The sequence below is a fragment of the Struthio camelus genome, chromosome 1 (assembly GCF_040807025.1).
Source record: "Struthio camelus isolate bStrCam1 chromosome 1, bStrCam1.hap1, whole genome shotgun sequence".
NCBI classification, from domain to species: Eukaryota; Metazoa; Chordata; class Aves; order Struthioniformes; family Struthionidae; genus Struthio; species Struthio camelus.
Window position 1 is genome coordinate 10,142,432 of NC_090942.1, and position 26,593 is coordinate 10,169,024.

At 40.7% G+C, this 26,593-nt stretch overlaps 1 protein-coding gene and 1 long non-coding RNA gene across 6 annotated transcripts in view; one reads left to right on the forward strand and one right to left on the reverse strand.

Annotated features, from left to right (window-relative positions):
- Nucleotides 1-26,593, forward strand: part of SEMA3A (semaphorin 3A) — a 330,745-nt gene that overhangs the window by 134,270 nt on the left and 169,882 nt on the right. For 4 of the 5 annotated variants that reach the window (XM_068920614.1, XM_068920525.1, XM_068920690.1 and 1 more), the window contains one exon: nucleotides 24,944-25,141. In XM_068920614.1, the coding sequence (XP_068776715.1) occupies nucleotides 25,030-25,141 (112 nt within the window). In that variant the 5' untranslated portion in view covers nucleotides 24,944-25,029. Of the gene's footprint in view, nucleotides 1-23,969; nucleotides 24,165-24,943; nucleotides 25,142-26,593 lie in introns of those variants that run through there. The other variant, XM_009680519.2, reaches the window with a different exon arrangement.
- LOC138062514 (uncharacterized) lies at nucleotides 18,860-25,064 on the reverse strand. The gene is made up of 3 exons (XR_011136511.1): nucleotides 24,930-25,064; nucleotides 23,735-23,776; nucleotides 18,860-20,419 (listed from the first exon to the last, which is right to left on the reverse strand). It is a non-coding gene; the product is annotated as an uncharacterized lncRNA (long non-coding RNA).

Genomic DNA, 26,593 nt, shown 5'->3' on the forward strand with positions numbered 1-26,593 from the left:
TTAGAAGTAGTTGGGTGGTAATTTTGCTTATCCTTACAAACTGGATAATCTGTTTACTCTCTTCACTGCCCTTTTCTGCAATGTTTACTTAAGGAGCAGTCCAATTCTGCCTCTAGAAGCTGGTGGGTTTTGATCTGCCTTAAAGCATATGTGATGTCTTCGTGCAAAGTCAGACTGCACTGAATATTAAAAACATAATACAGGATACAATTCCTCACCCATATCATAAACCGTATCTTTTGGGATTCCAACTTCTCTTTTAATTAAATCATTACCCTAATTATCTTATCAGCATCCTCTGGTGTAGGCGCCCTTTATGGAAGAATGAAATAAAGATTTTTCTTTGCCCCTGTGGCAGGCTCCTGATCAAATGTTCAGAAACTATACACTAATCATAACCATTTCACTGTTATCTTCCCTTTCCCCATCTGCCTGCCTGCATATACTTAGGCTGTAAGCTCGCTGAGGCAGGGGCTGTCTTACAAGAGCTTTGCACAGTTTTTGTTCTTAATTGGGATGCGTGGGTGGCAGAAGAGTTGTAATGATAGATTTGTTTTTCAGATTATCAATAACATAATTATGTTATGCTAAGTTGTAACATTTTTGCCAGTGCATTTTCTTACCTCATAATTTCAGAGTACTATGTAGTAGTGCCAAGCCATTTGGGACCTGCTACTCATTTACTAATTAAAAGCATTGATAAATAGCAACTGAAGCAGTTTAATTGGCTACAGTGGAGGCAAATGTTTCTCCCCTTAGTGATAGCCATTCTTGAGCTCAACACGCTTTGCAGAAGTGAGATTTGAAATATTGAAAAGAGGCTTTGATTGTGTGTTGGCACTCTGATTCATACTTCTCATTTCTCACAATTAGTTCAGGCTCTTCATCTACTTATGCCATCCACATAGCACTTATACACATTGTTTATCATCTTCCTCATTTATTCCTGCTTTGCAATCGTGATATTTTTACATTATTACTTAGCAGGAAAGTACAGATCAGAATTGCTGGTTACATTTTCAGTTTTTTTCATCTTATTTAAAGAAGAAATATGAATCGAAACCCATCTTCATCAAAGAGAGTGTTGGTTTGAGAACATTTGATGTTGGTTTCAGTAGTATAAGGAGTACAAGCTGAAAATATGATACAGCTGTGCTGTCCTCTTTGTGATTATTTTGAAAAGTTGGCTATCTGCCCCATCTGACGGTTTGTGAACATGGCAAATAATTTAACATTCAAGTAGCTCCTGTTTTGGCATAATACATATGAATCATGTGGTCATCACTTTCCAAATTGGTAGTAGATCAGAAAAGAGTTAATGACTAAATTTTTGTTCATGACTTGTTCCATTGTTCCATAAAAACAAAGGATTATAATATGAAATATCAAGGCATAAAGGACATTTTGTGTCAAGACTCATAAGTCATGGGAGACTTCTTTTTTGGTCTGTCTTAAGGAACTGGTTTCTAATTTTGGAAGTTTCCTAGAGAGTTGGTCAACTGGATATCCCTGAATGCCAGACATGTTGCAAATATTCATGGATTCTTCTTTGACTGCAAAGGCTTCTGTGCCACTGAACAATCTATCAGTCACTACACATGCAGTCGCCTCTAGTGAATCTCAGGAGATTATGCATGTGAGATCCTATTTCATCCGTTTCAAAAGCCTATGGAAGGTTTGCAATTAGATTTTCTTAAATCACAAAATATTCACTCATTATTTGTCTGGAATTTTTTAATGTAACTGAAATACATGAGAGTGGCAGCTCTGGTTTGGTTGTGTAATAGAACGATGATTTTATATTGAACAATACTCCAATAAAGATTGAATAATCCAGCTAGAGGCCTGGAAACAATTCTAGATGTGTATCTTCGTTACACTTGCATCATTTCTGTTAAGCAGAACATGGTGGTCATCTGCATGTCTTTTCAGACCAAAGCTGATAAACTAATTAGATGACATGCTGTGCGATTCTGAACGCAGCAGTAAACCGTATCGCTTTATCAAGTCTTCCTCAGTGATTCATCGCTGTCTCCAAGCACATCTGTAACTCCGGAGAACTGACGCAGGAGGCGCTTGTCTGTATCATCATCTCAAATTAGTCACATTAGAGGACCATAAGTTTGTGCTGATTTGAATTTTAGCTTTTATCCTTTTTTTATTTTTTCTGGGTAGGCCTGCTCAGGTTAAAATATTGCACTGTTTGTGGATACAGAGCTGGAGGAGGACTTCTTTTCAAGGAAACTGGGAACGTTCAGGTGAGGACAAGCCCCAAGAGGTAATGGAAGCTTGTCCAGCCATGGCAGTTATGGCTTGTACATCTGTGTTTTACATGCAGATAAGTAAAAATTGCAGAGTAAGTTGCTCAGTCCTTTTGCTTATACATAAGAATCTAGTTAAAATGTATATATAGTAACATTTATAAACAGGGACAGATAGCAGTCGCCTCTGCATACACTAGCATAACACAGTTTTTCTTACCTGTTGTCATAAGAAGCAACCCCAGTCTTAGCTCATGATTGCACAGAGAATGAGAAGCAAGGAGATACAGTATCACCAGCCTTCCTGGAGCCCATGAACAAACCCCATCACATTTCACACTAAAGCTGACAAGCTAGCTAGATGAAATGCATCAGCCTTTTCAAGAGCATAGTGGAAATTTGCCTGCCATTGGTGCAGAGCACATGGGTACGCCTGCTGTAAATTCAGCATCAAAAGCATTGACTGTAGAGCTTCTGCTGCAAAGAAAATGCACAACGGAGAGCAAAACACAGCAATCAAAAGCAGACAGTGCTTTAACTTGATTTAATGCAAGAAACAACCCTCTGAGTAAGAAATCCAGCAAAGCGGGCAGGAGACCTGCAAGGATGAGCAAGGAACTCCTGGCAAAACTCCAACAGAAGAAGGAAGTCTACAGAATGTGGCAAAGGGGACAGGCCACTTGGGAGGAAGACAGGGACGTTGTCAGAGTGTGCAGGGATGCGACAAAGGAAGGCTAAGGCCCATTTGCAATTAAATCTGGCAAGGGATGTCGAGGACAACAAGAAGGGGTTCTTCAAATACATCAATAGCAAAAGGAAGACTAGGGAAAACGTGGGTCCGCTGCTGAATGGGGCGGGTCCCCTGGTAACAAAGGATATAGAGAAGGCAGAGTTATTGAATGCTGCCTTTGCCTCAGTCTTTACTGCTAAGGCCAGTCCTCAGGAATTCCAGACCATGTGGACAAGATAGGAAGGCTGGAGAAAGGAAGACTCTTCCTTGATTGAGGAGGATCAGGTTAGACATCTTTTGTCCAAACTTGACATCCATAAATCCATGGGCCCCGATGGGATGCATCGGCGAGTGCTGAGGAAGCTGGTGGATGTTATCACTAGGCCACTCTCCATCATCTTGGAAAGGTCCTGGAGATCAGGAGAGGTGCCTGAGGACTGGAAGAAAAGCCAGGGTCACCCCAGCCTTCAAAAACGGTGAGAAGGAGGACCCAGGGAACTACAGGTCTGTCAGCCTGACGTCCATCCCTGGAAAGGTGATGGAACAGCTCCTCCTGGAGGTCCTCACTAAGCATCTGGAGGACAAGAAGGTGATCAGGAGTAGTCAGCATGGATTCACCAAAGGGAAATCATGCTTGACCAACCTGATAGCCTTCAAGGATGGAATGACTGGCTGGGTAGATGAGGGGAGAGCAGTGGATGTTGTCTCCCTGGACTTCAGCAAGGCTTTGGACACTGTCTCCCATCACATCATTGTAGGTAAACTCAGGAAGTGTGGGCTAGATGAGTGGACAGTGAGGTGGCTTGAGAACTGGCTGGATGGCCGAGCTCAGAGGGTTGTGGTGAATGGCGCAGAGTCAAGTTGGAGGCCTGTAGCTAGCCGTGTCCCCCAGGAGTCAGTACTGGGTGCAGTCTTGTTCAATATATTGATCCATGACCTGGAGGAAGGCACAGAGCGCACCCTCAGCAAGTTGGCTGATGATACTAAACTGGGGGGAGTGGCTGACACACCAGAAGACTGTGCTGCCATTCAGAGGGACCTGGACAGGCTGGAGAGCTGGGCGGAGAGGAACCTCATGAAGTTCAACACAGGCAAGTGCAAGGTCCTGCACCTAGGGAGGAATAACCCCATGCACCAGGACAGGCTGGGGGTTGACCTGCTGGAAAGTAGCTCTGCAGAGAAGGACCTGGGAGTGCTGGGGGACAACAAGTTAAGCGTGAGCCAGCAGTGTGCCCTTGTGGCCAAGAAGGCCAACGGGATCCTGGGGTGCATTAGGCAGAGTGTTGCCAGCAGGTGGAGGGAGGTGATCCTGTGCCTCTCCTCAGTCCTGGGGAGGCCTCACCTGGAGTACAGTTCTGGGCTCCCCAGAACAAGAGAGACATGGCACTCCTGGAGAGAGTCCAGCGGAGGGCTACGAAGATGATGAGGGGACTGGAGCATCTCTCCTGTGAGGAAAGGCAGAGGGAGCTGGGCCTGTTCAGTCTGGAGAAGAGAAGACTGAAAGGCGATCTCATTCATGTGTACAAGTATGTGAAGGGAGGGTGTCGAGAGGATGGGGCCAGTCTCTTCTCCGTAGTGCCCGGCAACAGGACAAGAGGCAACGGGCACAAACTGAACCACAGGAAGTTCCATCTGAACCTGAGGACAAACTTCTTTCCTGTGAGGGTGACAGAGCACTGGAAGAGGTTGCCCAGACAGGTCGTGGAGTCTCTTTCGCTGAAGATATTCAAAACCCGTCTGGATGTGATCCTGGGCAATATGCTCTAGAGGACCCTGTTGGAGCAGGGGTGTTGGACTAGATGATCTCCAGAGGTCCCTTCCAGCCTCAATCATTCTGTGATTCTGTGAACATGAATTTATAGCAAATTCACTGTTTTTATTGTTGTCTTCTGGTGCCATAGAACATTCTTTTATTGATAATTTGAACAAACAAGATATCTGTTGAAACTTCTGCTGTTAGAATAACAGGCGTTGGATGATATTCTTGGCTTTTTATTTGGTTGGTTGGTTGTGTTAGTGGTGCAACAGGAAATGCCCACATTACCCAAGATGATTTGAAAAAATTAACAGTGTCACGGAAGTACCCATGGCCTCCATCCCTAAAGGAAAACACTCTTCTCACTCGTCTGAGAAATTTCATACACCTACAGTCTTGATTCCAGATTTGCCAAGGCTATCTCTTAGGATTAATAGTATTGCTAGGGATCGCATGAGAGGCTTAAAATCCTTGACTCAGACTTTATCCAGCTAGTACCTGATCTGTTTTAATCACCTAATCTACCTCTATTTTGCATTTACTTATCATAACTATGATAAAACAAACCTCTAGTAAGACACATAGTCTTTCAGTGAACATTAGAAACATTCGAAAATAAAGGACAGCAGCCTTAAATTTAAGGGGTCATGTTAGCTACCCTTTCAGGCAAGAGCTATGCCTGGAAGGCTAATAAAAGGAAGTCATGATTTACATCTTATTCTTTGAAATTTTCCTTATAGTTGTATTTACGTCTAGATTTTTAAAATCTGCTAGCTAGTTTGCTTAATATTTTCCATCCAAAATATTGTATTAGGGTGAAAACAGGAAGGAAAGAATCATTAAAAGGCAAAATTGTGATGACCGCAGAATTAATCTCCATGGCAAAGGGAATTCCTAGCTGAACAGGGTAAGACTGAAGTGACAAACCAACATTGTCAGGGCAGTGGACCTTGGAATATGTACTCTACCCAAATTGCCATTCAAAGATTGCAGTGGGTTTTCTGGTCTCCAGATGGTAATTAGATAACTCAGATCCCTATCCAATAAAGGAACTGCAATCGATTTCGCTTTCAATGTACTACTTGGTCAATCATTATTCTATGTGGAGTTTTACACACATATACACATTAAACTGAAACTAAATCAGCTGCAAATACACCTTTGAAACCTTGGTAATAGAATAGAAGAATTGGAGGAATTTGTATTGGAGGAATTTGTTATTAATGATCTTAAGAAACAAAGATAATAGATCATAAGAGATTTTAGACAGCAAGATAAAAGCTCCAGCTATGTGAGCTGCATGAACCGCTACCTGAACTTTTGTTTTTGCTGTATTTGTAGCACAGCTTATCCACTTGTGATGGTAAAGGTATACCAACATATTTCTAGACCCCTGATCTAAAAAGCATTGTTTAGAAAATGAAACACAGCCTGATATGAGAGACTAAATCAAGGGCCCAAAAGTAATACACGAATCAATAATACCCATTCTTTTGGAGATGGCTTCTTTTAAAAGTTTGTGGCACAAAGACTCGTTCTCAGCACTACGGTAGGCAAGAGCCCTTCCAGCCAACGCTACCTGTAAACAGCAATATGTGTGTTTTCGTGTGATTCGAAGAAGCAATGAGGAATCTATGCCTTGCAGCAAGCAGGCACATCCTGGAGATGTTAATGACACAGGAAGACAACTGGGGACAAAAACAATAGGAATTGGATAGGCCAGTAAGAGTAGCATTATGCAAAGCATCAGCATGTTTAACAAAAGCATAGGAAAATCACTTAGATACCTATCATCTAAAATAAAGATCAAATAGTTCTTCTGGGGGGCACTTAAACATTTTTATTTTTATGTTACTCTAGCTCCTCCTTTCCTGTTAATGTTTTAGCCTATGAAATCGGGTAAGTGCATTTATTTGTTTGTGCTTTTCTTGCTCTTGGATGGGCAAAAGATGAGAAATAGGATAGTGCCCCAACTCTTTTATAACTCTGTTTGTTACTGCTATATTCCTCCAATAACATTCACAGTCTAGAGATCCGAATAAGCTGTGCATCATTTCATTTCCGAGTTTTCTAGCCAAGTAATATTATCATATGAGACACCTTATAACTTGAGTACTAGTTCAATAGATATGTAACAGGGCTTATTAAAAACAGAGCACACCATGTCTTCTTTTCATAGCTAAATGTAAAAAAAAATTAAGAATCATCATTAATATAATACAGAATCTCAAATATGTGTAACCTCTTTTCTTAGTTATATTTTATTCATTAATTGCAACCACTCTAAAGTGACCAACAGCCTCTGACATGCTGTCCCAGAAATCGTCCTGCCTTCCCAGTGGGGCTATCAGGCCCATTTATTTTGGATAAGCCATGCCACAGGTTTCGTTCTGTCATTTCGCTGTGACTTACCCATGTGACTCTTGCTTAGGGGAAGTGACCTTTCTAAATGTCTCTCCAAGATTTGCAAATATATTACCCTTTCTTCAAAGTATGTGTCAGTTCAGAGTGACAGTTTTATTCAAAGAATGCATCTACGACCATCTATTCCCACAACATATTCTCACTTAATTTGCATAAAAGGATGTCATCTTTTGGTGACATCATGTCAAATTATTTTTTTCTTCTTTTTTCCTAACTATCTCCTTATTTTTAGTGTAGGGTATAACCTCCTATGTTGTTTTCCATTTTCTATGGGGGAAATATCACCCCATGTCAAATTCATCGGTAGTGTTATACAAGTCAGTCATGCTTAGCATCATTAAGAGTGTGACTCCATAATCTTTTTATTAGGTAATTTTTTATTTTGGCACCATTTTCTTGCTAACCTACAACATTAAGGATAATATCAATTAACGGTTGCATTCTAAACCTGTACTTAAACTGCTTAAAATAACACTAGCAAATCTGTGGCAGAATTTACTATGTAATAGGTTTCTATAAGAGGTGGAGCTGGTCTAGCAAAAAAAAAATAAAAAGATTTACTGCACATGGCTACATGTGTAGCTGCAGTATTTTCTGTTAACGCTATCTCTAGGGAGTCAGCACTACACTCTAACACAAGTGTATTTGTCCTAGCCAATCTAAACAACATCACGCATGTCTGCTTTCCTTCAAGATGCTGATTTTCCTTTATCATTAGCATGACTTTATCACTCTCTCACTTCACCTGGGCACATGCGCTAAGCCCTGCCAGTGTTCTTGATTTCACTCTTCACTGTGGGTTGTTATAAAAAAATTTTGCCCTTCCTCTACGGTGTTTTTGGATCATAAAATGACTTTCATATATCTTTTGAATATATATTCTTGTAACATCATAGCAACTGCTAGGTTGTTTCCTTTAAATAAAACTCCAGCTAGTCTCCCTTGGAAAGCTCTTGGAAAATTCTGCTGTTACCGTTCGATGCTGGTAACCTTGATGGTTTTCCGCAGTCTTATCTCAGAGGTAGCTCTGGCAATCTCAGTCCACCTCTAACCTCAGACCTGACGAGTTTGTTCTTGTGTTGACAACTCCATAATCTAATAATAGCTATGTTCCATTGCATGTTTGCTGAGAGAGTGTTTCTGTAGTTACTAAATCTTTACCACTTTTTTTATCTGTTTGAAAGTGTAGGTTTGTATCTGAAAAAATCATTTCCAGGCTCTCAAACACTGGAGCTGTTTGCCAGATCCCCTTGTGATAGTATTAAATAATATATGGCCAGTTCCATATAGAAAGAGGATAAAAAGAGTTAGAAAGAAGGACATGAAACTCCTTATTTCCGTTGCTAAAGGTCAAAGCCTCCATTTGAGCAAACTGAAACCCAGTTTTAGTTAGTGGTTAGTGTGGTTAGCGTGATGCATAAACCACTGGTGACCAATTTCAATCATACTACTGTAAGTAGACTCTGCCAGAGACTCTCGTAGAACTGCCTTAGAAACTTTTTTTTTCCCTTTTGGCACAGTAGCTATGTATTACTGTTTCTCTGAATAAGCCCATCAGTTTCAGAAACTTTTTGGGCTTATCTGTGCTGGCTATTGGACTATTTTGCTCTGCTTAACTTTGGCAGCAAGATTAATCACAAATGTCCCTGTATAATTTAGCTTTCTAAGGGAACTTAGGAAACTTTTTATTGCATCAGGCATTTTAGTGATGACTTCAGGCTTTTTTATAATCAGCATATACAGCTGTGTTAAGGTCGCCACCAGATATGTTATGTAGAACTTACATTGTGTTTATTCAGCTTTGGACCACAGTCTGTGATTCTTTCCAAATTTGCTCAGAGCCATTGGTCATGGCTGTGTAATGTTTTATTTTGTTTTTCCGAATCAAAATATTACTTGTGTAGGTCTTGTTATTATCTATAATAGTATGGGTGTACAACCTAAGTTGTATACCTGTATATCTGCAGCCAAAGCATAGGCAAGCAAAGTCTATTTTAGGCCTTTTACTGTATATGAACTCAGATATCACAGATTATTATTCTGCCAAAGGCAAGCATGTTAGGATTTCGTATGTTTATACTGAAAAATCCTTTTGTGCTCATATTGAGAAATATTCGTTCAATTGACCTGTGAGTCTCGCTCTGCAGGATGGTTAGCACTGTATGTAAAGCCAAGTTAAAAACTACTACTTTTTAAGTTTGCCTACTTCTTACTCAGCTTTCTTCAACTTTATTTGTACCGTTTCTGAGTGACTCCCAGTTATTCCAGATTTCTTTAGCTCCAATACTATATGTGATTCCTTTAAGCTTGTGGGATTTTGTGTGCATATAGATACAACATGCAGATTGTTCATGGCAACCTAAGCAGCTCCATGGTGGCTGAGAGGAGACATCTACCTTTACTCCTAAAAATGAGTAGTGATAGGGTTTTTTTCATTTGTTTTCCCCTGCTATTGATGGCACTATTTGTCACCACCTTGGTCAGTTTTCTGATGATTTAATGTCTTCTTTTAGGGTATCTCAGTTCCGTATTAAGGCTACTGCTCTCGCATATGTCAGCTGCATTATTTCTTTTGCACTGAGTGTAAGTATGAGCTTTTAATCTCACTATTTTTTGTTTACAAATCGCAAAGCCAACTCCACTGACAAATGGATAGAGTATCCATTTGTTTTTCCAAGTAAAACTGTAAAAAAACCTTTGCCCAAATAATCAGATTTCTACGAAATACTTTATTAATGGCTATTATTTATTGTATTAAGATGATACTTAGAAACCCCAGCTAACAGCAGTATTCTGTTTTTTCCAAGTCACTATGGATCAGCAAATGGTCACGTAACTTTTGATCTGTGTCTAAAAAGATGTTGCAGAGAGAAAATACCATACCATTTTAAACACAGATAACTAATGATGCATAAAGGCTGAAATTTATCCAGAACTCTGTAACTCCTCTCTAACAAAGCTAGTGATTAAATTCTTATCTTTGCTAGAAGAATTTTCTTTATTGTGAAACACAGCTCGGTTTCCAAAAGGTGTGGATACAAGAAAAAGATTTTTTTTTCATTCTTGAGTTTTGTAACCATCTGCCTTCTCAGCCCTGGAGGCTGTTCACCTGTGGTCAGTAGGAACATAGGACAGAAACACAGAAAGAAACAAAGAACTGTAGAAACATAGCAGAAACAGAGAATCTCAGATATGATTCTTTCTTTTCCCCTGAAGTGACAAGTCTCCTTGTGTTCCCGAGACATGGGGGAAATATCTTTACTTATGAAAGTTAGGTGAAATGCTGTCTGTGAAGTGGTTCTTTATTAAAAAAAAAATTCTTAGGTGAAGCTAAGCTGGCTTTTGGAAGGGAAGTTATTACCCACTGAAGATTGCAGGTTGAAATGCCTGAAGATAGACATCCTCTTACATACATAGAAAGAAGTAGCATAGACATAGCAATATATAAAGCAAATCTTGCCCCATTCACTTCAGGTGTATTGTAGATGGATCACCTTCTGCTTATGTAGCACAATATAGTCTCTGTGCTTGTGTAGCTTTTGTTTCTCCTTTAACAATCAGTGTTATGACAGTATTTTTGTAGTGTGAACTGTTGTCGGATAAAGTACCAGAAAATCATTTAGATGGTAAATGCCATCTGCCTTGACTAGACCCCTTAAGTAACCTGCAGATCTGTATCCCACACTACTGGCTGTTCTGAGTTGAAGTCTGAGTTATTTATTTGTCAACATTACAGTATTAACCTGTTCTTTTCCAGACATTGCTGACATCCTGGTAACATGTAAATAACCAACTATTTCTTCTGACTGAGAGGCGTCCTCCTGGCACAAATTGCTCAAATGAAATTACAGCACTTCCACTAACACCCAACTGCCATGAAGTAGGCAGAGCCCTGCTGTTCTCTATAACACAATTTTCTTGGTTCCTGAAAACAGCTTTTATCTGATAGTAGCTGTGGTAGTAAAAATTCAAAATCGGAAGTGGATCACAGCCAACTTCCACTCGTGCAGAAGATAAGTATGCCATTAACCATGTCTCTTAAAGTTATTTATCTAAAGCAAGCAAATGAGTTCAAAGCCCTCCTTTTACTGCTATATGACTGTAGATATCTGCTATCAGGTCTTTGTCATCTAAAGCTGGGCTCTTGATAGGGTCAGAAGTGGAGTATACAGTGCAATACAAAATTTATATAAGTTTGTGAAATAATATCTGGTAGCTAGTAAAAACATATACTGCATGTATATTTTAATAGGGCAGTGTAAAGCACAATATTATCATCAGGCCTTTCCCTTAGCAGTATGCATCCTGACATTATGCTTTCCTCAGCTGAGATCTGTCAGAGACTGAGGATGGTCCAATATATGTAATACTTGTATTGAATCAAACTCAGAGCACCATCACTGTCCTCTGGTGTGAGAATGGGAAAGTATCTTCATTTCTGTGTCTCTAATTTCACTCTTGCCATTTGACTATTTCAGATCTTTTCTCTTAGAGAATGTACAAGATTTCATACAAACTCAGCTGGAATATTAAGTGCCATTAATAATCGTACCATTCCCCAGGAATAGCCGCTCTTCTTTTTCCCACCAGATAAACACTCTCTGAGCTCAGTGAATGTCACTAGGGTTTTTTGTTTTCTTTTTTGTTTTCTTTTTATCATCTTTCTCCATTCATTTCCTTCCTGCCTCTGCTTAGACTTCCTGCTAAAAGATATTAATGTTAGATGCAATTGCTGCTATAATGTGCTGCCCATTTAGAAGAGGGCTGAACCCCGGAGGACTTTAGCCTTCAGTGATGTTACTGCACGGTGGAAAGGCCAGGCAGCCTACCCTGTGCACGCTTTTCTGAACTATCCAAGTGCTCTATGATACCAGTTCTACTTCCCAGGCTGTTTCCATACAGCCAGAGCTGTTTCTAAGCAGGGCATATTAGCACTCTTAGTGTGAACTAACACTCCCGATGGCCTTGAATGTAGTTCGGTGCCCAAGGTCCTTCCATGCCTTGTGTCTACCTCTAACCAGCCCTGAATATGTTCTTGGTGCTCTAGTTTAGATGATTGCAAAGGAAAAGATTTTGCAGAAGATACCAAAAGCTCTTAGAGAAAAACACTTCCCGTCATTTCAGATATAGAAAAGAAGACCTTTCTTTTTTGTCCACCTGCATAGGGAGAGCCACTAGCACAGAATTTTAAAGTTTTTTATTTCCTCAACTTTTTAATCCACATGAAATGCTTTCCAAGAGATTTTTCGGAAGCAATAGCTACCTTTATTTGCCTCCAAATAACAAAAAGACATTTTTCAGGGCACCCATTATTTAAAATTCAGGTTATTTTAATTTGCTTCAGATAGAGGCACTCAGAGTCAATACACATTTATGAAGATGACGGTCCACACTGCATGGGAGCAGATGTGTCAGAGGGAGCTATGTAACACATTTTTCAACTGCCAGCCAGAGTATGCTAATTAAATGATTGTGTGTGACTTCAGTCTTTTAATCTAGCTGTTCAGGGATCATGGCTGCATAATGCCAGGTACAACCATGATAATATGTATCCAATAATTATGTTTGAAATATAATAATAACAACAGCAACAACAATAGTATCAGCCTAGGTTCCTTTGTTCCTCCTGTAGAAAAAGATGAGGAAAAACTACAACCACAAAAAGAAAGAAAATCTATAATTGTTTATAACACAACATCTAATCAAAGAGATGAAAAATTAAAAGGTCAAATGAGTGAGGATGAAATATCTTGCACAGAAAGCTAGAAAACTACTTTCCAGGCTCCAGACTTGAAAATGACAGAGGAGAATATGTGGCAATTACAGAACCATTTTTATTGCCTTAAAACAACACAGTTCAATTGCTTTGATATAAACATTGAAGCATATCTCAAGTATGAGCAAAGCAGTATACTCAATCATGTTACTTTTAATGAAAATAGTCTCGAAAATAGGTTGGGCAAAGAACATTTGTCATAGCTGCTGGCCTAGCAAGTCATGCAAGTACACCGAGATAAAGAGCGCAATATGTCCTGCCACTTGTAACTTAATCCTCCAGCATATTTCATTAGAAGGTTCTTAATTTTTATCTGACTGTCTCAGTCTTAATGAGAATTAGATTTGCATTTGGTTACAGCCTAGATCAATTTTGTGCAGTAACAACAGTCACTATCTCAAACTTACCCTTTCCAGTAACTGAACTATGCAATATGTTAAAGAAAAAAAAAAGAAATAAATAAACACACAAACAAGTTAGCATTCTTTACCAAGCTGTGTTTTGAAAGTTTTGTTTCAGGAGTCTTGAAAATGTAATCAGCAAAGAAATATGGCTTTTGAGGAAGTGGCTGTTGCATATACAAAATATTGGATGAGATTAGTGAAATAGATTTTGCATTTTTCATGCTGTTTGCACAGGAGATGTGATGAAAGCCATAAAGATATGCTTCTTTCTCCAACTAATTTATTTCACATATATAATAATTTGCGGTCAATAAATCTAGGACATATTTCCACGGTATGGCATTGGTGTGGCAAACAGAATGGGTAAATTTATTCCTATTGTGGCTATGGCATTTTTATAATCAGTTTGGTAATGCGATATCAGTGGAGAGTATCATCAAGCAGAGCTCAATATTAAACAGAGTTTTCCAGAAGAACACATGCCATACAGCAATTCACGTTGTCAGCGGTCCATCTTACGGTGCAAGAGATTCATCTTGTGTGCACATGGCTTTTGAGGAGATGATAGCACTGAGAAATTTACTTTTACACTTTTATAGCTGGGCACTCCAGATGGAACATTTTACCAGTAGTAGGACATTTTACCAAGAGAAAAATAACTCCTTTGGTAGCCAGAGTTCTCGTGACTTACAAAAACAAAACTTGTGGAACAGGGGGAACTTCTAAGCTATTTAACGAGAAATAATGACAGTCAAATAACAATTTTAGTAGGGAATATTAACAAAATATTTGTTCATTTCTCCCTCCTGTTGGTTTGTATGTTGAGGCATCTTATAAAAAGGAAAATATTTAACTTGATAAACTAATTCACTTAGAAACATCTATTACAGAAGAAAACATTGACTCTGATCATTAAAACAATCCAGAGTTTAATATTCATTAAAAATAATTTACATCTCACATCTCTGTATAAACATCTATTTTGAGAGGCTAAAATCTTGGTCTTGCATCTGGCTGAGTTAGTCATCAGACTTAAGTTTAGGCATAGTTTGCCATTTTTCTAGTGTTTTCAGCTGTGAGGCAGAGAAGGTCCAGGCTATGCAGCATCTAATAACCCATTCTCACAGATTCCTTGTTTTCCTGGAGGTCCTTCGTAAAAGTGCAAAGTGTGCTAAAGCACAAAAATTGGCTCTGCCTGACTCTGGATTGTACTGGCTACGCTATTCATAACACAAAATTTCAACACACTTAGGCGCAGATCCAGCAAAGCATGTGCATAATTTGAAACCTATGACTAACTCCAATTAAAGCTGCCAAAGATGGCAGGATGAATAGATAAACCTCTTAGTTTCAGGGTAACAACACAGGACAAAACTGTATCCTCAAACATCAGACTGCAAACTTGAGAAAGAAAGGTACTAGATTTCTTTATCCATTCAGCGCTTGTCAAGGGTGTTGTTTTTCTGGTTAGTCTTACAAAAATCATTATAGTTTTTTAAAATCATTTATGATTCCTGAGAAATACGTCAGTTTGCTTTTGATTGTCCTTTTCTTACTTGTTGTGACTTTTAATTCCTATGGAAGACTGGACAGAATTGTATATGTAATCTTTTCTACTTCAGCAAAGTCATTAGACTTATATAAGCCAGCAACGGTTAGAGAGTGGAAATATTTTATAAAGGTCAGATCATAAAACCGTAAACTCCAGAGGGAATTATCTCTACGGAGTTATATCAAGTGTACCACTCCCTTGTATGAAAACTTAATTGATGTCACTTGGCTGAAATTATTATCTCTGAGCTGTAAGTTGATATGACATTATGTAAGATATCAGAGTAAAATGCATTTTTCGGATCAGATTTTAAGCCCAGCTTGTGGTATCACAATCGGTCATTGTAAAAATGATGATTATGTCACAAACAGAGGATTATGATGTCAGGTGGGGAATAAGTGCAGGAGCAGATAAATTCTGAAGACACAACAGCGATTGTGTTTTAATGCACTGTCTTTAGAAAGGAAGAATGAGCAAAAAGAAGTACAGGGAAATATACGGCACAGAAGAACTTTTGTTTCCAAATAAGATATTTCCCAAAGTTTTCCATAAGGTGACAGCTGCTTTTCAAGAATGACATTCCATTCTCCGTTACATCAGTGTGAATCCAGAGGAACTGCCTTTGAGTTGTTGCTGCTTAGGATTGGCATCGGGGTAACTGAGGGTAAAATTTGGCTTTAATGCATTTTTTTCACAAGTAGGACCCATTTATTCCCCTCAAAATAGAGAAGGGGGAATTATCACACATCATATGACATCATGTATCATTCAACACTTGGGAAGAAAAATGGAAAGTAAGATTCGTTTGAAGTCTAGGATGTCAGGTTTTTTTTTTTTTTCCTTCTCCTCCTCTTTCCAATTTTCACAATTTATTGTGAAAACTCCCTTTGCTGAAGCACCTTACAGACCTTTTGGGCACATGGCAGCTCTCTTAACAGTTGGTTTTGCCATCATAAATAACCCTTTATGGAGACTAATTCGAGGCTTCAGCGCACTGTTCCCTATCGTTAGCAATTTCATGCAAGTCATTTCCAGGCTCTTTAACAGCAGCTGAAAGAAACAGTTTTGAACAAAATGAGCTTGGTTACCTTAGGGCTGAGGTGGAACATGACTTAAATGGGTAAAGACTGGACTTGCGTGTGTCATCTTTGTCTGAAATTTCATGTAAAGCAGCCTGCCAGATGTCACGGTGTTTTCCACACCGCTGTCCCTTGGTGGGGGAGGAGGAGAGGAAGGTTTCAGTCGCTAAAAGCAAATGACAAGTAGCTTCAGAACCTAAATACTCACACACCAACCTGCTGTCTTCATTTGTATTCAACAGATGCCTCGTTTTTTCCCCCTGACTGCCTAGTCTGTACCGATCAGTATAAACAATGGAATTTTTGTCTTTCATGAACATACTCTTGTTCTGTTTCGCTTGAAGGTAGAGATAAACACGTAAGGAAAAAAAAGAAGAGAGGAGAAAAGCAACCTTCATATTTATAGTTTAAAAGAATGTTATGTAAAGCTTTAAGAAACACTCTGTAATTTGGCTGAGAGATTCAGGAAGCTAGCATAAGATGCATATATGCTTTAAACAGAAAGAAAGTGAAAAAAAACAACAAAAAAGAAAACCTGAGAATCCATCTGTGAGATATTTTGAAATGCCAGGGAAAATGAAGAAGGGTAACTATGCTATTTTTACATTATATTATACATATACAACATATATGGTCTCTTTTTATACATACATACATACACACATACATACACACACACATACATATACATACATATATATACCCACATATATATAGTGTGCATGTGAGAGTCCAGTCTTCTCCCTAACCGTTGTGGTATAACATAAAATATGCTGTTCCTGGCTTATTTGTATATGATTTTTTCCTTCCTAGTCTGAGCACAAGTCATTAAGGTGTTGCTAAGTAGCTAATTCTGGCCCAGAATTAAGAACTTTCGTTGTCGTGAACATTTACAGTACCAGCATCTTCTTTGTCTCTCCTTCTAGTCTGCTTCAGGGAACGGGGCAGCCTGTGACCAGGCGGGAAGATGTTATACCGCATCACCAGATCGCCCTTATCTTGTGACCCCTATCAGGGTGTTAGGTGGCCGCGGCGCAACCCTCCTCCCTGTGTCTGGCCATATGTTTCCTGCCACCTTCCTACTGCTGTCACTCAAGCACATGGTGGGCTGCCACCAGGTGCTCGGCAGGCTGAAACTGCACCATCCTACCCTGCTCCAAGAGAAGGAGGAAAGATGGACTGCAATAATTGAGACTCAGATAGTCTTAACTTTCTCACTGACCCCAAGAGCTGATGGGACTAGCTTATTCCGAGAGTCGAGGATGTGCATTGCATCACCTGATGTTCCTTTTTGCTGCCATCTCCTCCTCACAATGGGGGAGAAATAGAGCTATGCTATCTCTTTTCACACACAAATAAAAAGTAGCAAAATATTGCATATCTGAAGTATTTTTAGAATGCCTGAGAACATGAGCTGGATTTTAGTTATTTTCCTACAGCATTGCTCTAACAGTATATGTGTGTGCATGGGTCTAACCTGCACTTGAATCTCCACAGACAAGATTTATGGGACAGACTGGTCCAGCTCCATTCTAACTTTATTTTCTAACTTTATTTTGGATTTCAACACTTTTCTTGAGACAAAAAGAATCTTTCTTTCCTGGGTCTACATTTACCTGCCTAAAATATCAGGAATTATGATGTCATAGGAAAAAAAAAGGAAAATAATGTAATGGAAAGCTTTTCTGAAATGGCTACAAATTCACTCCGGAGGAGGGACACAGTTCTCCTCCCCTCTGAAATCCCTATTCATTGGGGACAGAAAGGAAAAGAGAGAGTAACTTAATGCTTTTTTAGAGCTTGTTTTTCTTTGAATCCCCTGCTCCTCTTCTAACACACACTTTCACATATTGCTGACACTAAAAGCATTCGCAGAGGTCAAATTATTGAAAGTTCAACGAAATTTTCCTAAGTTATCACAACTTGCCTACCATCCCCAGTTTCCACAGGCTGTCTGAGTGATCACATTGCGCTCAGTTTTGGCTTCAGAAGCCATGCACTGACTACTTAGCCCCACATTTAGTGTGGTACTGTTTGATCTTCCAAAGACTATTTGCACACGTACGCTCTGTTCAACAAAACCAAGCTCCTAACTATCTCTGTGAAAAAACAAATCCTCCCTGAGAAGAGTTTTTTCAGTCTAGAAAGTTAACTAGGGCAGATGTACGAGGATGACAGCCCACGGTTACAGTTTCGTTGCTCTTATATCTTTGTGAAATACTAACGAATCACTCAGCACAAGGAGAAAGAAAAAAAAAAAGAAAAAAAGGAGAGAAGGAAAAAAGGTCCAGAAAAGAACAACAATCATAGCAGATGTTGCATAGGCTTTTAGTTTGTGCATATGACTCTGCGGGAATTCACCTGGACTATTTAAAAGCCTGTGATGAATGTGTAGCATACAAGATAGTATTGTGTCTTTCAAGTCTTTGACAGTTGGCAGTAAAGGTTACGAAGCAAAATTGCATAGGGCCAAAAGGTTGGCCATGATGGATCCCAGATACAATAGAACTGGTGATTTTCTGTATACGGAGCGATAAGGAGGGACTTTTAGGGCTGACAGGAACGACTTGCGTACTATGACAAATGAAGAGGTAAGGATGTGGCTGTTGGCATGGCACGGGAGAAACGCAGCATCGATTTCTTGTCATGCTGAGGTCTTAGTGTGTGGCCCTGAGCAAATCCCTTAGGATTAGACCTTGAAGGCTATATAGGGATCTAAAAATGCAAATCGGAACATAAGGGGATTTTCAAAGGCAAACTGGGAAATTCTGAAAATCGTATTTTGATATCCATCTACAGTTTTCTAAGGGAGTAAAAGCAGACTCTTATTTTTCTGGGTCAAGCAGTTCCTTGGGTTTTGTGTGGGAAAATATTTTATTATATGTTCTATGTGTTATATACATGTTCTAATCCTGCAAAAATGTGGGTAATAAAAACCTAAATTGGATGTGAATACCAAAATAACTGAATCTGCAAGATATTTGTGTGTAATACACCTTGCAGGCAGGCTCGTCAGTCAGCAGTGGGGAAAAGGATGGGATTGGCTGATAATTTATCTTTTCAGAGATCCTTCAACCATTTGTTAGGTTGGAAGAGCAAGCCATTCTTCAGCCTATTATTTGGGAAGAAACCTTCCTAATTGATTAGAATTCCCTCAACAAAGTTCCACATGTTAAGACTGGGGTAGGGTTTAAGGAGCCAAAAGTTTCATGGTGGTTGTTGTTGTTTTATTTTCCCTTTGTAATTATTTTTCCTACGTTGGCTTTTCTCTAAAGAATTAGAACATTGCATCTTTCCTCGCATTTCCCTCATCCCCTGTAAGAAAAACATGTGTCCTTGCCAGTGTTTCCTCAGCGAAGGTCCAACAGCCAATAAACATAAGCAATCGGAGGGACAGAAGTAGTGGTACTCAAAAGTTAATATTGGAACTTTTGTTCAATGTGGATGAGTACCCTAGAGCTAATCCATTGGAAACAGAAGCTATTGATCTATACCATGAAGTGAGGAAAATAACCTTTATGTAATTCTTATTAATGTCACATGCTTGGCACTGAGCTATTAAAGAAAATTTCTTACCAGTGGCTCTGGGTATAATAGCTGCCAGACCATTTAGGTACAGGGGTGGGCATCAGGCAGTAGAGTCCAAGGGAACAAAAAGGGTTTATATAGGTTTGAAGAGCAATCTGCAAATGCTGCCGTTCAGACGGGCACATAACCAGTCTACAGAACAGGATGCAAAGGATACTTTTGAAGAATTTGATGAGGTGTTTAATAGAACTGAAAGCATTGTGAATAAAACACATCATCCTGATACAGATCCCATTATGCTGCCAAAAGTCCAAACATCCCATATCGTACAGTCTCATTAGCCCTGAGAAATGAAGGAAAAGTTGATTGCGACAAGATGGTAAGATGCGGTGTTATTGAGAGACTGCAGGTACTAGCTGGCTTGGTTAACAACCTGATCACATGCAATAATACAAAATGTTACGGATTTGTGTAGATTCAGGAGATTCAAATAAGGCTACCAAATGCAATTGTAGCCCAAGGGAGCACTGGAGAAAGACATGTCTAGACTTCCAACAGCAAGAATATTTCCAGATCTGGATGCAAGCCAGTGATTTTGGCAAATCCAGCTTGATAAAATGTTAAACTCTACACCTTCAACTCCCTTTTTGCTGATGCATTTTTAAGTAGCTTTGCCCTGTGATTGCTTCAGAATGTAGTAAGTGCCACTACACAGAATTTCAAATCCCTTAAGATCCAGGTGGAAGCAGCTATTTATAGCCTCTTGAGCTACTGTGATAATGATCAACGCTGTAAAAACAAAACAAAACAAAAAAGGCCTGATATCCAGTTCAGCAGGTCTGCATATTAGAGCATTTTTCTTCACCATATAGGCCTTTTTTCTTCTTCTCCTCCTCCTTCTTCTTTTTCCTTTCATAAGAAAGAGAGAAGAACAATCATGTCAGCATGGAGCACTACATCCAATAGTCTCCAGGTTTAAACTCCTGTCTGGTATAGACAAAGGATGTGGACTTAAAGGTAGAGTTTCATGACTCTTGTGTTCAGAAGTGAGGCCAACTTAGGAAATTCCTAACCTCCTCTGCACTGCGAGTTACTCTTCTTTTCCCCAATTACAGCACTTTCTGCTCCGTAAACAGGTTCCCACACAGGATCTGTGAAAAATAATCCCTTTCCTACCTCCACAAGCACTATTTTTAAACAATTTATTTTTTATCATGTTTCTAGTAAGTCTCTATCTGAAGTTTGTTTGTAGCCAAAAGTTTCTGAAGTTTCTATCCAAAGTATCATCCCAAAGAGCAGAGTGGCAGTCTGTGACATAAAAGAAAGAAGCAGCAGCTGAGGTCTGGATCTTCTTAAACAGGATTTTGCTTCTGAAGCTAATGCATTGCGAAGCTGCATCCTGAGTCACACATTGTATGACAAATGTCTTTATAATTGGACTATGGACTGAGCCTGCTTTCAGTCCAATAATTATCTAGTTATTACAAAGTGTATCAAAAACATCAGTGTGTAAACAAGTGAAGTAAATTCAAAGAGATCCTTTCCAAAACTGTAAATATCCTGCTTGTGAAGCACCTCACCTGCTACTGCAGAAAATAGCAGGAAGTGTATGTGAGTTAGGATTTCACATTTGCTAGATTGCTAGAGGAGTGTGTTCTCTAGGGAGGCATTTAATAATCAGGTACAGTCTGGGAGGGTTTTTTTCTCTGATTTTATCCAGAAATTCCACACGGAACCAAGAAATCTTTTGCTCCAATTTTACTGTATTAGTATTGCCTATCAAAAAGGGATTCTGGTAATTCCTGCGCAGTTCTGAGAAGCACCTGATTTCATCAATATAAACAAGTCATGACTCATCTAAAACAGGAAATGATTCTGGAAACACATACGTACATTTTTAAAGCACACTAAAGACTTTCTTAGAGCAGTTAAGCTTTCAAGAGCTTGTAAGTATAAAAGTCACAGCAGCAGTGAGAAGATTTGAAGTAAGAGAGAGTCAACTAATACTATTTCTGACTAATGAAAAGCCCCAAAGGATGCCAACTTACAAGTGACTGAAAGAGCAATTCTGAACGGGTAGTGAACAGCGAAAGCCCAGACACATCCAAGTATGAAATGTTAGAGGATCTATCAATGTGAAGTTGCTGCCCATATTGAAAGGTGGTATTAAAAAAATTCCGAATCCTAATGCCACGCAGCATGAGATCGGAAGTGTTAAACAGAGCCCGCAAGTGCATATCTGGACTTTGAGAGGTATAACACCATATTGAATGTCATATAAATGCCATTACAGAAACTAAAAGTAAAATGTGCAGCACACACGGGAAACGAGATGCAAAAGAAATGCCTCTTGTTTTGAACTCACTGAGTAATGATGGAATAATTAATGAAGCTAATAAGAGCAGTCAGCTCTTGGAGGGAGAAGGATTTTATCTGAAGGATTGATGAAAGCTGGGATTTTACTCTTTCCCTCTCTTTAAGCACTGCAGCTAGACTGCTTTCCAAAGACCAAAGTAAAAGGTGAACGGATTGCCATTTGCAAGCGAGTCGCTGTGCACCCTGAAGTCCCAGCGCTGACGTTTCTGGCGCTTGCGGTGGGAGCAGTGGCCAAATCACTCCTTCCGAGCAGAGCCCAGCGCTGCCTCGGCGGAGGCCACATACGGCAAAGGGCGTCTCAGAGATAGGAAACCTCTTCACACGCCGCCAAAGTACTGCCGCTGCCCCTCTCTATGCCCTCTAATACGCTATGAGCACGCCCGACCTCAACAGCAGGGTGAGGAGCTGCAGGGTCACTTGTCACCCTTGGCGGTGTCTCTGGGCTGGCGAATCCCCCAGATGAAGGCAAAATGCGAGTGGCCTGCCACAGGAGGGGTACCAAGCGAGGGTATCGCTCCTCTGTCCTGAAAATGCTTCTACACTTTATCTCTCAAAATACAATTTTTTTCTACCTTAATACTTATTGTATGCAATCCATATGTTTTCTGGGCAAAATATATATTGGCTGGGAGCCAGGATTTATTTATTTGGTTGCTGGAAAATAGCCTAGAGTGTTACACATTCGTTCTACATTAGGAAGATGTAATTTCAGCTTCTTATTCTCTTTTCCTTATGCAAAAAAAAAAAAAAAAAAAAAGTAGCTGTGCCTTCTTTATGCAGCTAGTAGTAAATCGAGTGTAACAACCTCATTGTAAAATGATGTGTTTTATAAGGTCCTGAATATGGTGCATCTTTTGTGTTTTGCTTCTAATTGTTTGCTCCATACAAAAGGATAATTCATTAGGCCAACTCTCCAAATAATCTCAAAGTGACATGAATTCCTTTGCAGAGTGAATGTCTGTAGCAAGTAATCCATGGAAAACAGACAGGCGTCTCTTGTCATTTTGGAGCTCTAATCCACTGCCTGGAGCATGAAAATGCTCCGGAAAACAAGTGTGGGAATGACCAAAATCAACATTATTTTGGGGATTTTGTTTTCTTAACAATGCTGCTGATCAATAGAGTTGCTGAACCTGGCAGATACAATGCCACAGGATTAATGAGTTAAGCTCAGGAAGCAGAAGAATTTGTTAAAGACGAGAGGGGAAAAGCCCCTTCTTTTCCACTGGTGTGTGAATGCTGAGCAGTGAAAGCAGCAACGACAGAATTTTTAGCGCTCGCTTTACCACAGTGCCAACCCTTATTCTGCATGAGCTTTTACTTTTTAATTAGAACCACACTGACCCCCACATTTTCAGCTATGAACTTCAGTCTCAAAGTTAAGGATATTTCCTAGACACTGGTTTAGCGTCAAGGTTTGAACACAGAAAAGAGATGCTGCACTCTCTGAAATTCAAAGTGTGCTGCGACCACCTTGGGCGGACCATGTAACTGATTTAACTCCAGGTAAGTAACAGAAGAATGGAAAGATCTCACTCAAATACTCAAAAGTCCATTGCTAAAAAACACTCACAGACTCCTTCTTCTGGAAAAGGATGGAATAAAATACAGAGGAGTCACTGCACTTCTTTGATGATGACAGTGTTTTGCAAAGGTTGACTGCCAAGGTGTCTGTCAGGGATGTAACGTGTGCTACCTAGGAGTGGAATACATATTGCGTTCCACATTGCATATTACAGTGAATATTCTGCACAACATGGAAAATTTACTCCGCTGTCACTTAGTAGGAGGGGGGTGTTCAGATGTGTGGGAGGGGAGAGTTAAGTTTGCGTATATGTTTGTACTTACAGCTCCTTAGCATTCAGAAGACCTCCGGGGATTTTCTGCCTCCTTTTGTTTAAACAAACAAAAAAGATCATTATGTAGTTGCATTGCATAAAAATATAAAATTATTATAATCACAGAGTCCTGGAAATTGGAGGGTTTGGAACGTTTTTGACTTACAAGAATACTTTGGAGAATCCTCCAGTATAATTTATAAGCCCCTCTAGACCTATATATGTCTTGAACTGACTGCTGAAGTGGGCTTTACTAGGAATTTCTTGCGCTGAATTGGGGTAGTGCAGGAGGTGGGGAGGGCGGAGGGTTACGGCAACCTTCCCTAACAAGGCTTTAAAAGCTTCAGTGGTAAAGTTAGGCTGATGGAAGACTTTGTTACTTGTTTGTAACCGGGAGCCATCCGGACAGGATTACGTTATGGGCAGGAGATGTAATTCATGTGGGTAGCAACGCTGTGGCTTGTGCTGTGTTGTTGTTGGTGTTGTTGTTTTTAAAGGGGGGACGTGCACCTTTTAATTCGAGCTGTAAAATGAAATTTAAAAAAAAAAAAATGCTGCAAAGTGAAATCAACTAGCTGGTGCCTTCGGGGGTAAAATTCACAGCTCCACGCTTTTCCCAAGCTCGGTGGAGGTTTCTGTTCCCTCCAAGCTCTGCCGCGATGTGTTGTGTTTGTTTGTTTGTTTGTTTGTTTGTTTTTTGCATGCGCTTTGTGACAGCAGGGGGAGGGGGCCGGGCTGCGAGGTGGCCGGGGGGGGGGAATGAGGGGGGGGGGAAGGAGGTCGCGCTTCCCCCGCGCGCCCATTGTCAGCCGCTGCCGGCACCGCGGGGCAACCGCTGTCCCCCGGCCCATGTGCGCGGCCAGCGCGGGGCCGCCGCGCCCGCCCCTGCCGCCCGGGACCCGCCCGCCGCGCGGGGAGCGGCGCCGCCGGCCGGCCCCGGCCCCAGCCCCGGCCCCGGCCCCGGCCCCGGTCCCAGCCCCGGTCCCAGCCCGCGCCGCCGCCCGCATCATGCCGCCCCCCCGCCGCCCGCCCGCCGCTCGCGCCCGGGGGCTGCCTCCTTTTCCGGCCCGCGGCGTGTGCGTGAGAGGGGCTTGAAGTTGCCCCGGCGGCGGCGGCGGCGGCGGCACGGCGGGGGGACGGGGCTGGCGGCGGCGGGGCGCGGCGGGGCGCGGCGGGGCGCGGAGCCCACCCCCATCACCTGTTACCTCCGCTCCCCCAGGTTGCCTGAAGTTCCCCGGCGGCGCCCGGCAGGACGCGGAGCGCCGCGGCTCCGGCTGGCGCCGACCCCGCCGCGGCTGCTGCAGCATGGGCTGCCTCGCTGGGATTGCCTTGCTTTCCTTGGGAGTATTCCTAGCAGGACGAGTCAACTGCCAGCATGGGAAGAATAACGTGCCAAGGCTCAAATTATCCTATAAAGGTAAGCCTGTTGTCCTCTCTTATTCTCTCCCTCCCCCCCAATCTACCCCCCCCCCCCCGCCGGTTTTCCTTATCTTTCAAAATGGAAATCAGCGTTAAGAGCAATTTCTGAGAAATACTTCAAAAGCTACTCTGTGCTATCGTCGGTTCCACGCAGTTTAAACACAGACAAAGAAGAGTTAGTTGCCTTTGCAGACAGGGACTCCGGATCGTGCCGATCCGTGGAAGAATATTTTCAGTCTCGTGTTATTGCATCGGACTTTTACTGAAAGCGAGGAGACGGGTTTGGCCACCCAGCTAATCTCGCCTCTTCTGGGCGCCTAGTACGGCCACAATACCAGAGCTCAATTCGAGCAGCCCGCAATAGATGAAGATTTATATTTTCCCTTTTTAGGCATGAAGTGGTTAATTTGCGAGTCATGAATATTCAGTCTGTACAAATCTGACAATCAGATGCCTAACATAAGCAGTAGATGGTGGGTTTGCCAAGAAACTATAAACTGAAAGATCAGTCCAGAAAAGGAGGAAAGGACTGTTATGCACTGGGAAACGCTGCCTATGGATGTTTAATGCAGAGCAATTTGTTTGAACTGAAACTGTTTTCCGTGTAGTGTGATGTATTTCATTAGTGATCGCAGGGAAGGTGCAGCTGAAGAGAGAGAGCTGTGAGATTACCTTTGCGCTGGAAGCTGTGTAATGCAACTCACGCTGCAATGCCAGTAATTAACTTTTGTATAATAATGCTTGTATGAAAGCAGGACTCTGAAGTAGGCAGAGTCTCTTCTGCATCAGTATAGTTCCTCTGTGAATACATTTTAGGAAGAATTCACAAAATCTGGAGAATATGCAATTGGGATAGAAGTTGAGACTGTAAGAGCTATATAGTATTATCACTAAAAAGGAGATTTTATATATATATATTAAAAATATCTCTGAAGAGCTGACTTTTAATAATTGTCAGACTATTGAAGGTTGAGAGAAGGAGAAGCAGCTACATTTCTGAAGGGAAGGAGGAAAAGTAATATGCTGCTTCTACAGTGGGAAAAAGTGAACATGTGTGTGCATGTCTGGTCATAGATGTCAATCTCAGTTTACAGTGTAGTGTCAATGCGTCTCTTGCCAGTAAAAATAGTTTTTCTAATTTGTTCATCTGTTCTTTTTGTGCTGCACATGGGAGAGGGTAAAATCCTCTCTCATACAAGGCAGACATCATTTTCACACTTTAGATCAAAAAATTAAACACCTGCAAAACTTGGATGCATCACAGGAAATAAATGTATGTGCCGTTTCATTAAAGAACACATATGCATATCTGTATGGGTTTAAGCTTGAAAAGATATATTACATATATACATGTGAAAAGAACAGTTGAAGGTGTTCAGAATATGTTCATTTGGTTTGCGTAAGAAAAGTCATTTGTATTTAACATAGAACTGATTATTTTGAATAATGG